The sequence below is a fragment of the Marmota marmota genome, unplaced genomic scaffold (genome assembly GCF_001458135.2).
Source record: "Marmota marmota marmota unplaced genomic scaffold, marMar, whole genome shotgun sequence".
In the NCBI taxonomy this organism is placed as follows: domain Eukaryota; kingdom Metazoa; phylum Chordata; class Mammalia; order Rodentia; family Sciuridae; genus Marmota; species Marmota marmota.
In genome coordinates this window covers 1,328,833-1,340,421 of record NW_026000052.1, presented here as the reverse complement: position 1 = coordinate 1,340,421, position 11,589 = coordinate 1,328,833, and the positions used below count along the sequence as shown (strand labels likewise).

The 11,589-nt window shown below is 58.4% G+C and overlaps 1 protein-coding gene across 2 annotated transcripts in view; it reads right to left on the bottom strand.

Annotated features, from left to right (window-relative positions):
• The window catches only part of Agpat2 (1-acylglycerol-3-phosphate O-acyltransferase 2), a 20,090-nt gene extending 9,062 nt beyond the window's left edge, over nucleotides 1-11,028 (bottom strand). Inside the window, exon 1 of one of the 2 annotated variants that reach the window (XM_048813311.1) lies at nucleotides 10,994-11,028. In XM_048813311.1, coding sequence (XP_048669268.1) covers nucleotides 10,994-11,013 — 20 coding nt within the window. In that variant the 5' untranslated portion in view covers nucleotides 11,014-11,028. Of the gene's footprint in view, nucleotides 1-165; nucleotides 204-10,993 lie in introns of those variants that run through there. The other variant, XM_015505780.2, reaches the window with a different exon arrangement.
• Nucleotides 11,029-11,589: the final 561 nt, after the last annotated feature.

Below are 11,589 nucleotides of genomic sequence, written 5' to 3'. Positions count from 1 at the left end.
GGCGCCCACCCCTTATTGCCTCGGGTCACAAGGGCTCAGCCCAGACTCCACCCCACCTGGGACCCCAGTCGGGTACCCGGCTCCCCGGGCTCTGCCTCTGCCCGCCCGCGTGCCCCACCCCTGGGTCGCCCTTGGGCCCAGAAACACAGCTCCCCTAGGGCTTACAGGCGGCCCAAGGACGTGACCATCGTGCCAGTCCGTCACTACACAAAGGAGCCCTTGAACTGCTACTGAGTGACCAATGGTCACCTGGCTGGCCACCTGGCAGGATGCCTGACCCTTTTGGGTCCCCTTGGGCAGGGAGACTGAGCCGGGCGCTGTGGAAGGCCACCCTGCTTGTTGGGGCTTGGGGGAGGTGACAAACTGGGGCGTGATTCTGGGCGGGGCTGGAGGGGTTCCCTAGTGGGTGCCAGCCCCAGTGTGTCACCGCTCCTGGTGCAGAGCCAGCGGTGGCTATCAGGCGATTGCATTCACGTGGGCTCCGCTCAGCGGATGACCAGCCTGGCAGCTGGGCAATGCAGTTGGTACTCAATTGGGCAAAAGCATTTGTCACCCTGGGAGGAGGGGATACTGCTATAGGTATTCCTGGTTCCACCTTTCAAGCACCCCAGCAGTCACTTGCCCAGGGAGCAGCTGGAGATAGCAAAACAGCGCCCTTTCTAGACAGGCAGAGGCAGGACCCCTGGGTTTTCTGCAGTTCCCCGAAGCTGCTGCCCTCTGTCACACCAGCTGAAGGTCTCAGAGTTGCAGCCTCCCCCTCAGAATTGTGCTCAGCCCTCAGCCAAGTGCCCTTCACATGAGTGGGTGGGGCTTCCCTGCCCAGAAACTGCTGTTTTCTGTTTTTCTGTAAAGTAGAACGTCTAGCCATTTGTGTCACATCTGTAGGCATTTTATGAAAACACCTACCAGCACATTCTCTAGCTCTCTTGTGGCAGAACCCTTAATGGTCATTTTGTGACCGCTTGAGCAAACTGGCTTTTCTCTCTGTCCAGTCTTGGAAAGGGTCTGCTGGCCCCCAGGCCTGAGAGCCCAGCCCCAGGTGCTGCTGTGCCTGGGGGCTGAGCATGGCTGCTGACCAACTGTGGCATGTTCAGCTTCCTGGGAAATCAGCAGGAACCCAGGAGAGAATGCTGTGGATGCTGTTGGTAGTGGACAGAGGGCTGGGGACCCTAATGCCCTTCACCTCTACTGCGCAGCCCAGTCTCCAGCCCTGGCAGCACCCTCCAGGGCTTTTTCCTGTTTGCCCCTTAACTCCCAAGCTGCCACCCTTTTCTATGCTGCCCAGGCTGGTCTGACTCCTTAGCCTCCTGAGTTACCACCACTCTCTAAAGTGGCCCTCGTTCTTCCCAGCGCTTCCCATAATGGAGCACATCTGTTTTGCCTTCCCTCCACCTCGGTACATGCAACAATGCCCCAAACATAGATGATCAATTAAGTGCTCCCCAGAATACCAAGTGCATCTCCATTTTATAGATGGGGACTTGAGGCTCCCAGAGGTGAGCTGCCAGCAGGGAGTGATGAGGAGGCTGTCAGTCACTGTACCCCCTGCCACTGCATCCCAGAGGGGCTCCCACTGCTAGGGGGCTACCCTACCCTCTTGCTCCCAGAAGTGGTAGGGGCAACATGAAGGTGAGGGCTCTGGACCACCTAGTTCGGTTCCCAGAAACGCTGAGTTTTGCCTGTCACCTCCTGAAGAGGCTGTCACCAACTTTACCTCCTCCCCTGCTCCTCCCTCCCCTTAGGCAAGGTTGAAAGAAAACTTTTCCTCCCGTGGAAGCTGGAAGCGGACAGGGCCCATGAGGGGGCCTGGGCTGGGAAAGGCTGGTCTGGCCAAGGAGGCAGTATTTAATGAGTGCTGCTGCACCGCAGAAGTGAAGCCCCAGAGACACCCTGGGGCCGGTGCAAACCAAGAAAAGAAAATCTCTCTAAAATTAATGCATTTCAACTGCAGAGGGGACCTGTTGTCTCTACCCTGTTCATCCAAGTGTGGTGGGGAAGGACAGTGCTGGTGGCTGGCTGGGACTGTGGTGTCCTAAGCCTTCACCACCTAGGGCCAGCTAGGTGGGTGGGTTCCTGTGGACCTGTGCCAGGTGGCTCTCCCAAGTGCAAGGGCAGTCAAGAGTCCTCCTAACCACTTGCTGAGACCTGGCCAGACAGCAGGTGACAAGGCTGAGCTGGGACATCCTGAGGCCCACAGGACCCACACCCAGTAGGGGAGGTCAAGAGGGGAGGAAAGCCAGGCATAGGGTGTGCTGGCATCCACCCCTGCCCCTGGGCCCTGCTGTGGCCTGCTCTACCAGGACCAGGTGGTGCTGGACCTCTGTCTTCTCCTGAGTTGGGCAGGGGTCTGGAAGGATGTGTGGCTCTCCCCTCCTGGGAAGCAGAGGCAAGGTGGCTGTTGACCCAGCTGCAGCCATAGCCAGGAGGGAAAGGTGTGGGTGTGGGCTTTGAAGTCTGGTCCACCTGGCTTTAGGCTCTGGGCTACCCCACGCCTGAGTGACGCCTGATTGTGTCTGTGAAATGGGGACACTCATCTCACCCATGTGCTTCAGAGGAAGCAGCTGCCCTGGGCTCTCTGAGGCAGAACCTTGTGACCCTGCCCCTCCTCCAGACCTGCCCAAGAGGTGCTCTCGGGATGCACTCCTGGGAGGGGAGGGCACCTCAGCCCCTCCCAGGGCCAGGGCCAGAGGGTGGGCAGCTCCAGGAGTCCAGGCTCCTGTGGAGGAGAGCAAAGCCAGCCTGGAGCGGGACGGAGGGAGGCAGTGCTCAGACTCAGGTGGGCTCTGGGGCCTGCGCGCCCCTCAGGCCTCTCAGTGGATGAACCTCAGGGGACCGACACTATCCCTGCCACCTGTAAATAAAGCAGCCTGTGAATCTTTCATGCGCCTGTGCTTAAAAATAGATGAGGCGAGGCACACAGGCCAGTTTCCTGGGCCACGGCAGCAGCAGTGCCAGGAGCAAGCTCCCGTGGAGGACTGGAGGCCATGCTGCTAGGAGCCAGCCATGCCTGCCAGCATACAAGCCCACGGTGGGCCGAGAACGGCGGAGGGGTGGACAGCCCCCATTAGACAGGAGGGGGAGGACCCAGAGAAGACCAAGAGCCAGAGCCCTGGGCGGTGGGGCTGCAGGACAAGGGCCTTTTCTACAGAAGAGCAGCATCCCTTTGGCCACACCCACCTATGCCATCCTTGGGTAGCAAGGGGGAGCTCGCTGGCAGAAGTGTCAGAGCAGACGGTTTTGTGCTCCTGCCACCTACTGCCCTTGGTGGGAGGCTCACCCAGCAACCCCCTCCCCAGGAAGGGTGAGGGGACACCCCAGGGCTCCCAGCCTGTGTGACCTGCTCAGGCTCAGTGCAGAGGTGAAGAGCCCAGGGTCATCCCAGAGCTGCCATGTGCCCCCGGGGAACCTCAGGCTGGTTCCTCTGGACCTCTGACTCCATCTGTGCACGGGGACAGTGATATGGCCTTGGGGCATTGTGACGACGATGACATGGCATGCAGCTTGTGTGGCCCCACTGTGTGAGCTGGGTGGTGGTGACAGTCTCCAGGCCCGGGCAGAGCCTTTCCAGGCCTTGGGCCACCTGACCCCTGGCCCAGCTGGCATCCCCGGGCAGTCAGCTGCACTGGCTGCTCTCCGGGCCAACTGAGCAGGAGGATGGGGGCCTCAGAACATGCCACCTCACCCCTGGCTTCCTCACAGGGGAGGGACTGCCCTGCCCCAGCTCAGGGGAGCCAAGCTCAGTGCTCACCCGGGCCAGCCTCTTGTTGCCTGGCGGGAGAGCCCCGCACCCACCCTGCCTGGCTCTGGAGGCCTCAATTCCCACCACCCAAGGTCCTTTCTGCAGGCTGTGACAGGGAGGGGGAGGGCCCCGGTCTGCAGCAGTTCTGCACACCCATACCACCCGACAGGTCCTTCATTGGCTAGTGTCCGCACTCCAGGGCCCTCTCCACACTGTGGCCAGCAAGGGCCTTGGGTGGCGCTGGCCTGAACTCACAGCCTGGCAGGCCCAGCCTGGGGCTCACCCCATCTTCAGGAGCTGTTTCCCCTTCACAAGGCCACTGTGGTGAGATGAGATAGAGGACTGTCCACAGGCTCTCAGCAGGCAGCCTGGGCCCCACCTGCCACTGCTGCCCAGCAACCTTCGGCAGGCTCTTCTGCTCTGCAGGCCACTGTCCCCTCCTCTGTCAAGTCTCCCAATGGAGGCTGCCATGTCCTGGGTCAGAGGAGCCCAGCGCTGCTTCAGTCTCTTCCTCAGAGAGTCGCTACGGACCCACCAGGCCCCTGACCACTCAGCCCCAGAGCTACCCTAGGAGGTGAACCCAGCCCCACCCCCAGGCCTCCCAAGGAGTCCAGCAGAGACTGGGTAGCCCTCACTTCCCCATCTTCCTGCCAGCCAGCCAGGCCTAGGCTCTGGGCTTTGCTGCCTGTGTGGGTCAAGGGCAAGCTGTGTCCTTGGGGTAGGGCCCGGTGGTGGCCCTGAATCAGAGGCAGGCAACATGCTCCAGAGGGGGCAGTGGCTGGGATCTTGGGGAAGGGAGCATGGGACTGCTGCACTGAGCCTGGTGCCCACACTGGTGGCCAAGTGACACAGGCTTCGTGGACAGCCGCCGGCCTGCTCCTGGACAGAGTGGAGGGCTGGCTTGGCCTGATGGAAATCCTGGTGCAATAACACAATGGTCCTGAAGAGGGCGCAGTGACAAGTGTAGTTTCAGTGGCTCCCTTCTGTGCCACAGAGACCTGTCCCAGGGTCTGGGGCTGTCTGGGCCTTTGCTCCACCCACTGTGTTCACCAGCACACAAATGTAAAAGTGGGGTTTTCCATGGAGGTCCTGGAAGAGTGCAACAGTGACTCAGCTCACGTCACATCATAAACCCAGTTAAATTCCAGGTGGATTCGTGACTTAAGTGTAACCGAGGAGTCCCCAGCAGGAGCACACAGCCATGCAGCTGTGGAAGCCTGGCAGGCAGAGGAGGTGAAGAGGGAAGCCGAGAAGCTGAACAGGACCACCCAGGTCAGCTGTGCAGGTCATGCACTGCACAAGTCCAGAGGAGTCAACACTAACTCTGAGTGCAGCGTCCTTTCCTTTCAGAGCGAGCAGGCTCACTTCTCTGGCCTTTGATCCTCACCACACCCCTCATAACACCAAGGCCTCAACCCAGGAGTCCTGAGTAGAGGCCAGTGGGGCCCAGCCCTGCTACCTTTGCTGAGACGTGACAGGCAAGGTCCAGGAGCTGTGCCATCACCCTGCCTGCCCCACCCCACCCAAATATGTGCCAGAGTCACTGAGTCACATTTAGGGAAGGTGTGGCCTCCTGGTGACCCACCTAGAGCTAAGCACTGTAGTTCCAGCCCACTGGTCCTGGGGAGCAGCCTCCCCCACCCCAAAGTGACCTCTGTGGTCCCAGGTGGGGCCTCCAGGCTTCAGAGATGAAAGCAGGGTTGGGGGTGGACTGGAGTTTCAGATAAACATGTCCGGGGCAATTCGGGGGCCTATCGTCCTATTTTAAGTTATTGTTTACTGGAAATTCAAATCTCACCAGGTGTCCAGTGTTTTGTCATCCTCTTCCCTGACCCCTCCCCTGCATCTGCCACGGCCCCTGGGAAGGGCTGGGCAGCACTGCCCCCTAGTGGGCAGGCCAAGGGCTGCGTGCGCAGTGAGGATCACAGCCTTCCCGCAGTCTCCAGGATCCTGTGGCCAGCCCTGGGAACCTGGGGCATGCCAAGCAGCAGCCAGTCCCCAGCTCAGTGGCCCCCAAGGACTTTAGGTGGGGCCTGGCTCTCACTGGTGCCCACCCTGTGGCCAGCCTGAAGCCAGCCTAAGATGAAGCCGCAGCACTCTGCGGCTCTGCCTAGGGAAGGAAGCTGCCTGGGTGCCTCCAAGGGTCTGGGTGTGCTGGGTTGGGGTGGGAGTGCTACAGGAGCAGCTCCTCTGCCTTCTGCCGTCAGGGTGCACCACAGGCTGCTGGACAGCCGGGCTCAGGTGCCCACCCTGCAGCTGCCATGCTGCTCAGGGGTTGGCCACAGGCTGTGCTGGTCCCTGAGTCCACCCTCAGCAGGGCAGAGGAGGCTGCCTCTGAGGACCAGCCCAGAGGCGCCCAGAGCCACGGATGCCCTCAGCCACCAGAGAGACTGCTCTGAAGGACCTCCATCCCAGTCCCTAGCCGCCCTCCCTCCGCCCTGGGCCTGCATTAGCATTTCTTTATCCAGCTTTCCCAGTGCCCACCCCAACACCAGCTTTTGGGCAGCTCTGTGGCACCACACAGAGGTACAGTGCCACACTTGGCCTTCACTGGCTCCTGGCGCCATAAAAACATACTGAACGTCACACACCATTATTTCTTGAGGTGCTGAGGTTGAGCCCAGGGCTCACGAAGGCTAGCAAGCACTCTAACACTGAGCCACTTCTCCAGCCCTTTCTAGCTTTCATTTTATGACGGGGTCTTGCTAAGTTGCTTAGGGCCTCGCTAAATTGCTGAGGCTGGCCTCAAACTTGCAATCCTCCTGCCTGAAGTTTGGATTTGTGGTGTGCACTATCTCACCCAGAAAGATGAATACAATTTTCAACCCTAAGTTTGTGTCTTTTCAGATTTTTTTATACTATCTATCATCTATCGTCTTTTTGGGGGGAGGGTGTACCAGAGTTTGAACTCAGGGGCACTCAACTATGGAGCCTCATTGCAGCCCTATTTTGTATTTTATCTAGAGACAGGGTCTCACTGAGTTGCTTAGCGCCTCACTTTTTTGCTGAGGCTGGCTTTGAACTCGCAATCCCCCTGCCTCAGCCTCCTGAGCCTCTGGGATTATAGGCGTGAGCCACTGTGCCAGGCTTCTTTTCAGATTTGGTGGTGCTGGGGGCACAGCTCAGTGGCAGAGCATTTGCCTGACAGGTATGAACACGACCCTGGGTTCCATCCCCAGCACTGCAGAGAGGGGGACATGAAAACATTTCCGAGAGCCCTTTACAGAGATGCTGGGCCTAAGCAGACCTGTGGGCCAGGCATGGCCAACCTTCATTAAGGGACCCTGGGTCAAGCCAGCTCCAACCTTGCTAGGCACAGGTGTGGTCCTGCCATCTGCATCCAGCACAGACGGCTAACTTAAGGTCACTCAGGAAAATTATCAAGGCAGACACACAATTTTTCTTTAAACCAAGCTCCGGGACGGCTCCTCTGCCCTCGGCCTCAAGCTCTCCAAACGGGAGAGTGAGGAACTACACAAGAGGCTGGTGAGAGGGAGCAAGCATGCTTTGGATAGGGGAATCTAAATTCTTAGGAAATCCCGTCCAATGAAGGTCAAGGTGGGCAGGGTTACAAGGACAGGTGAGGTAATTGGATCCCTGGGGATGTGGAGAGACACACCCCTGCACAAAGACACAGTCGCTTGTACCCTAGAAGACCAGGGCTATCCAGCAGTGTGACCGCCGGATGCCACACCCCGTTCAGTGCTAGACCAGCCACCCACATGGTCTGACAGGTTGTGCAGCCCCCTACACCCGGTATGACCCAATAGGCAGGGAGCTTTCCCCAGGTACCCCAGCCAAGCCTCCTGGCTCACAGGAGCCCATGCCTGGCCACTGAGTTTGATAAAGGTGACTCCTCACCACAGTGGGCCAGGCGCTGCCACATCCATGGCCCCCCTCAGACACTACCCTGGACACTGGGGACAGTGGGTGTGCCTGCAAGCCAGGGAGGGTGCCATGCCGCCAGGCATATCAGCCCACCCCTGCTGAAGGTCCCCTCCACAGCACGGGGAACCAGGAAACCACGCATCGGCCCTTCTGAACACTTCGTATGCCCGGAAGGGCCCGGCACATGGTCTGGGACGGGCTTGTTCCATGGAGCACGATGGTGCTGCCCTTCTCTCCAGGGCCAAGGAGCATTCGCCTAGATGGAGAGACCATAGCACTCTGTCCAGCACTCGTCTGTGTCTGCTGGAGAGAGGGGAGGACAGCAGGGCTGCTCGAGGCCCCTCCCCTCTCCCTGCAGCCCCTCTACCCCCCCCTTCCCTCACCACCAGGATCTGCAGGAGTGAGAGAGGGCAGAAGTAGAAGGAAGGGTGGACAGGGGGTTGGGGGCAGGCCAAGGAAACAGCCTCGGTCCAGAAGTTCCGCATACCTTTCCAGGCTGTCACTCCCAAATTTCTGGGTTATCTGTGAATCTCAGTTACCTGTAAGTTCGCTCAATGAAGATGGTTGCCCGTGGGGCTGGGGCTGGGGCCCAGCGGCAGAGCGCTTGCCTAGCACGCGTGAGATACTGGGGTTGTATCTCACCACATAAAAAGAAACAGAGGCATTCTGAGCATTTGCAACTACAAAAAAAAAAAAAATCAAAAACAACAGTTGCTGTGTACTGTTCACTAGCCCTCCAGTGAGGAGATTAAGCAGAGCGATGTGATATTTTAAGAAACCTATAATGTAGGGGACTTCCCAGCGTTTTCTATTGACCCAATAGTAAGGCCAGGTCGGCCAAGGCCCCCGAGACTGACGTCACCCCACACACTTTCCCATGCTCACCCTCACCAACTCTCCTTTACAAGAGGAGCTGGGAGCCCCCAAAGCCCACCTTCTCCCCCGAGAGCATATAGAAAGCCTGATAGTCTCTGAGTGGCAGAGCTGGAATTCTCAAGCCAAGGACCCCACTGGTCCTAAGTCCACTTTCCCCTCTCGAGGAATTCCTGGGACCCTCTTCTGGAGACCTATCTTCTCCCTGGATGGGGGGTTGAGGAGGCAGCTCGGTGGCAGACGCTGCCCTAGCATGTGCAAGGTCCTGGGTTCTGTCCCCAGCACCTGAAAAAACAGAGTTCCAGTAGAGCTGGAGGATCTCCCCTGCCGTCTTAGTGATTCTAAGTCAGCGTTCCTGAGCTGAGGGAAGAGGCTGATGTACAGGTGGAAAAGACTAAAGGAAGCAGAGCAGAAAAATAACAGATTAGTGGAAACAGCGTGCCATGCCGGGGAAAGTTGGTATTGTCTCTAATCTCCATTTCCTTGGATGGCAGATAAATGGCTTAGTTTCCCGCTGGGTGGTGGAGCTTTGGCCTGGGTCACTTTAGTCAGGTCTGTTGCCCCACTCTCCACCCCGTGCAGGAGTCTGGTCCAAAACAATGGTCTTCTTACATTTTACTTTATGGGGAACAACAACTATTACTATTAGGTACTGGAGATTGAACCTGGGGGGGCTTTGCCACTGAGCTATATCCCCGCTTTTTCCCACTTTTATTTTGGGGGGGAGGGTACCAGGGATTAAACTCAGGGGCGCTCAATCGTGGAGCCACATCCCCAGCCCTATTTGTATTTTATTTAGAGACAGGGTCTCACTGGGTTGCTTAGCGCCTCACCATCGCTGAGGCTGCCTTTGAAGTCACGGATCCTCCTGCCTCAGCCTCCTGAGCCGCTGGGATTACAGGCGTGAGCCATGGTGCCCAGCTCCACTTTTTTATTTTGAGATAAGGTCTCCTAAGTTGCCCAGGCTGGCCTTGAACTTGCAAGGCTCCTGCCTCACCCACCAAAGTGGCTGGGACAATAGGGGTACACCATGGTGCGTGGCCTGTGTCTCTCATGAGGGCACTGAGCTCTTCCTGAAGGATCCTCCTCATGACCTCCTCTAAAACGTCACCTCCAGATGCCATCCTGTTGGGAGTTAGGGCTAAATCCAGGGGACAAGATTCAGTTCCTAGCAAGGGACAGCACAGTCAGCACATGCTCAGTGAGCACAGTGAGTGGACACTGTGCATCCTGGGAAAGATGCACGAGTCTGCCAAGGGTCCCCGAGACACAAAGTCACCAGGATGCTCAGCTTTTCAGACCAACTTCCCCGTCTGTGCCTTTCTCCCAGCAGCCCCGCGTCAGGCTGGGTCTCCGTCAGGGTCAGGGCCTGGGAGGCTAGAGGCAGCCCTTGTCCTGGCACAGTGCTGGGCGCCAGCCCAGGACCTGCACCCTCGGTCCCACAGAACCTTCCCGGACACGTGGGGGTACCGGAGGGGCTGGCAGCTTCCTTCCCTCCCAGGCCTCCTTTTCAATAATAAAGCCAGTGTCTGGTCACTTGAACCCGCAGGCTGCATACGTGTATCAGGGGAAAGCTGAGCCTGAGTCCCTCCCAGCCCAGGGCCCCGGCCAGCGGAGTCACCCAGCCCCTGTAACCAGCAGGCAGGCCTGTGTGTGTCTACCCACATACACCTTAGCTCACAGAAATGGCCCCACCCTGCACTGCGTTACAGCTTGGTTCTGCTGGTGGCTGAGCCCCTAAAGGAGGCGTCACCTGGAATCTAAGTGGGACCTGACTTGGAAACATGGTCTTCATGCTCATGATCAAAGGTCAAGTCCCGGAGCTGAGATGGTCCTGGATACTGGGCTGGGCTCCAGATCCAACGACAGTGTCCTGAGAGGGACGAGGAAGACAGAGGGCAGTGCCGATGCAGGCGGAGGCTGGGAGACGTGGCCCCAAGCCAAGGGTCGCTGAGGCAGCAGGAAGGCCCCCCGGAGCACGGCCCTCCCCACGCCTGGGTTTCTGCCTCTGGACTTTTGCAAAGGCCCTTTTGCCAAACAAGACCACATTCTCAGCTCCTGGGGATGAGGACACAGACGTGTCATTTGGGGGGTCAGGCTGGCTAACCGAAAGCCAGTGGTGACAGTGATCTGACCGTTTAGCGGGGCACAACCGCTCATGCCAGCTGGGCCCATGGGAAGGCCCTGCCCAGTGCTGGTGCTGCCAGGACTGCCACACTAGGCCAGAGCATCCAGATGTCACACTCAGTTCCTCCCAAGGGGACTCAGGGACACTGCCGCCTGAGAGCAGAGGCCGTGAGACTTCCCGGATGTCCCTGTTCTCTCTCTCGGTCATTGGCTGCTCCCGGACAGTATTGTTTTAGGGTATTGAACCCATTCTCATTCACGTGGAATTGGTACCAATGTGCATGACACTTAGTTGACACACAGTCACCGCAGCCACTACAACTCCGCAGTGGGTCAACTCAGCTGACTCCCAGGAGACGAGCTCACCTGCAGGAACCAGCCACCATGCCGGGGTCCTCCAGAGGCCGTGGCGGCCGCCAGTCACTCCACAGCTGAAGTCGAGGGCTTCAACAAGCAGACGGCTGCCCGAGGTGGCTTCCTCCTGGAAGAGGCAGATATCTACGTCCCTTCATCCAGTGGCCCTCAGGGAGGAAGTGATTGCCCACCTTAGGGAAGAAGACTGAGGCTCATCCCTTAACATCCACTCAAGTCCACTCCCACACTTGTACTTACTCAGAGGAAAATGGCACAATAGTACACATAGTATGCTCACATGGCGTGTATGTACGCACACGTCACACCTCCAACCCAAAACTCAACCATTTCTCAAAGAAAATCTCTAAGACAAATGGTAGGGCCCCAAACCTTCCTCTCTGGAATTGGCTTATGCCTTCTGGGAGCCTGAAGGAGAAGACAGAACCCTGGGTGTGAAGACCTCTGAAAGCCTGCAGGGAGAGGACTGAGCCCTGGCCTGGGAGCCTGGGGGAAAGGACTGAGCCCTGGTGGGAAGACCTCTGGGAGCCTGAGGGAGAGGACTGAGCCCTGGGTGTGAAGACCTCTGGGAGCCTGAGGGAGAGGACTGA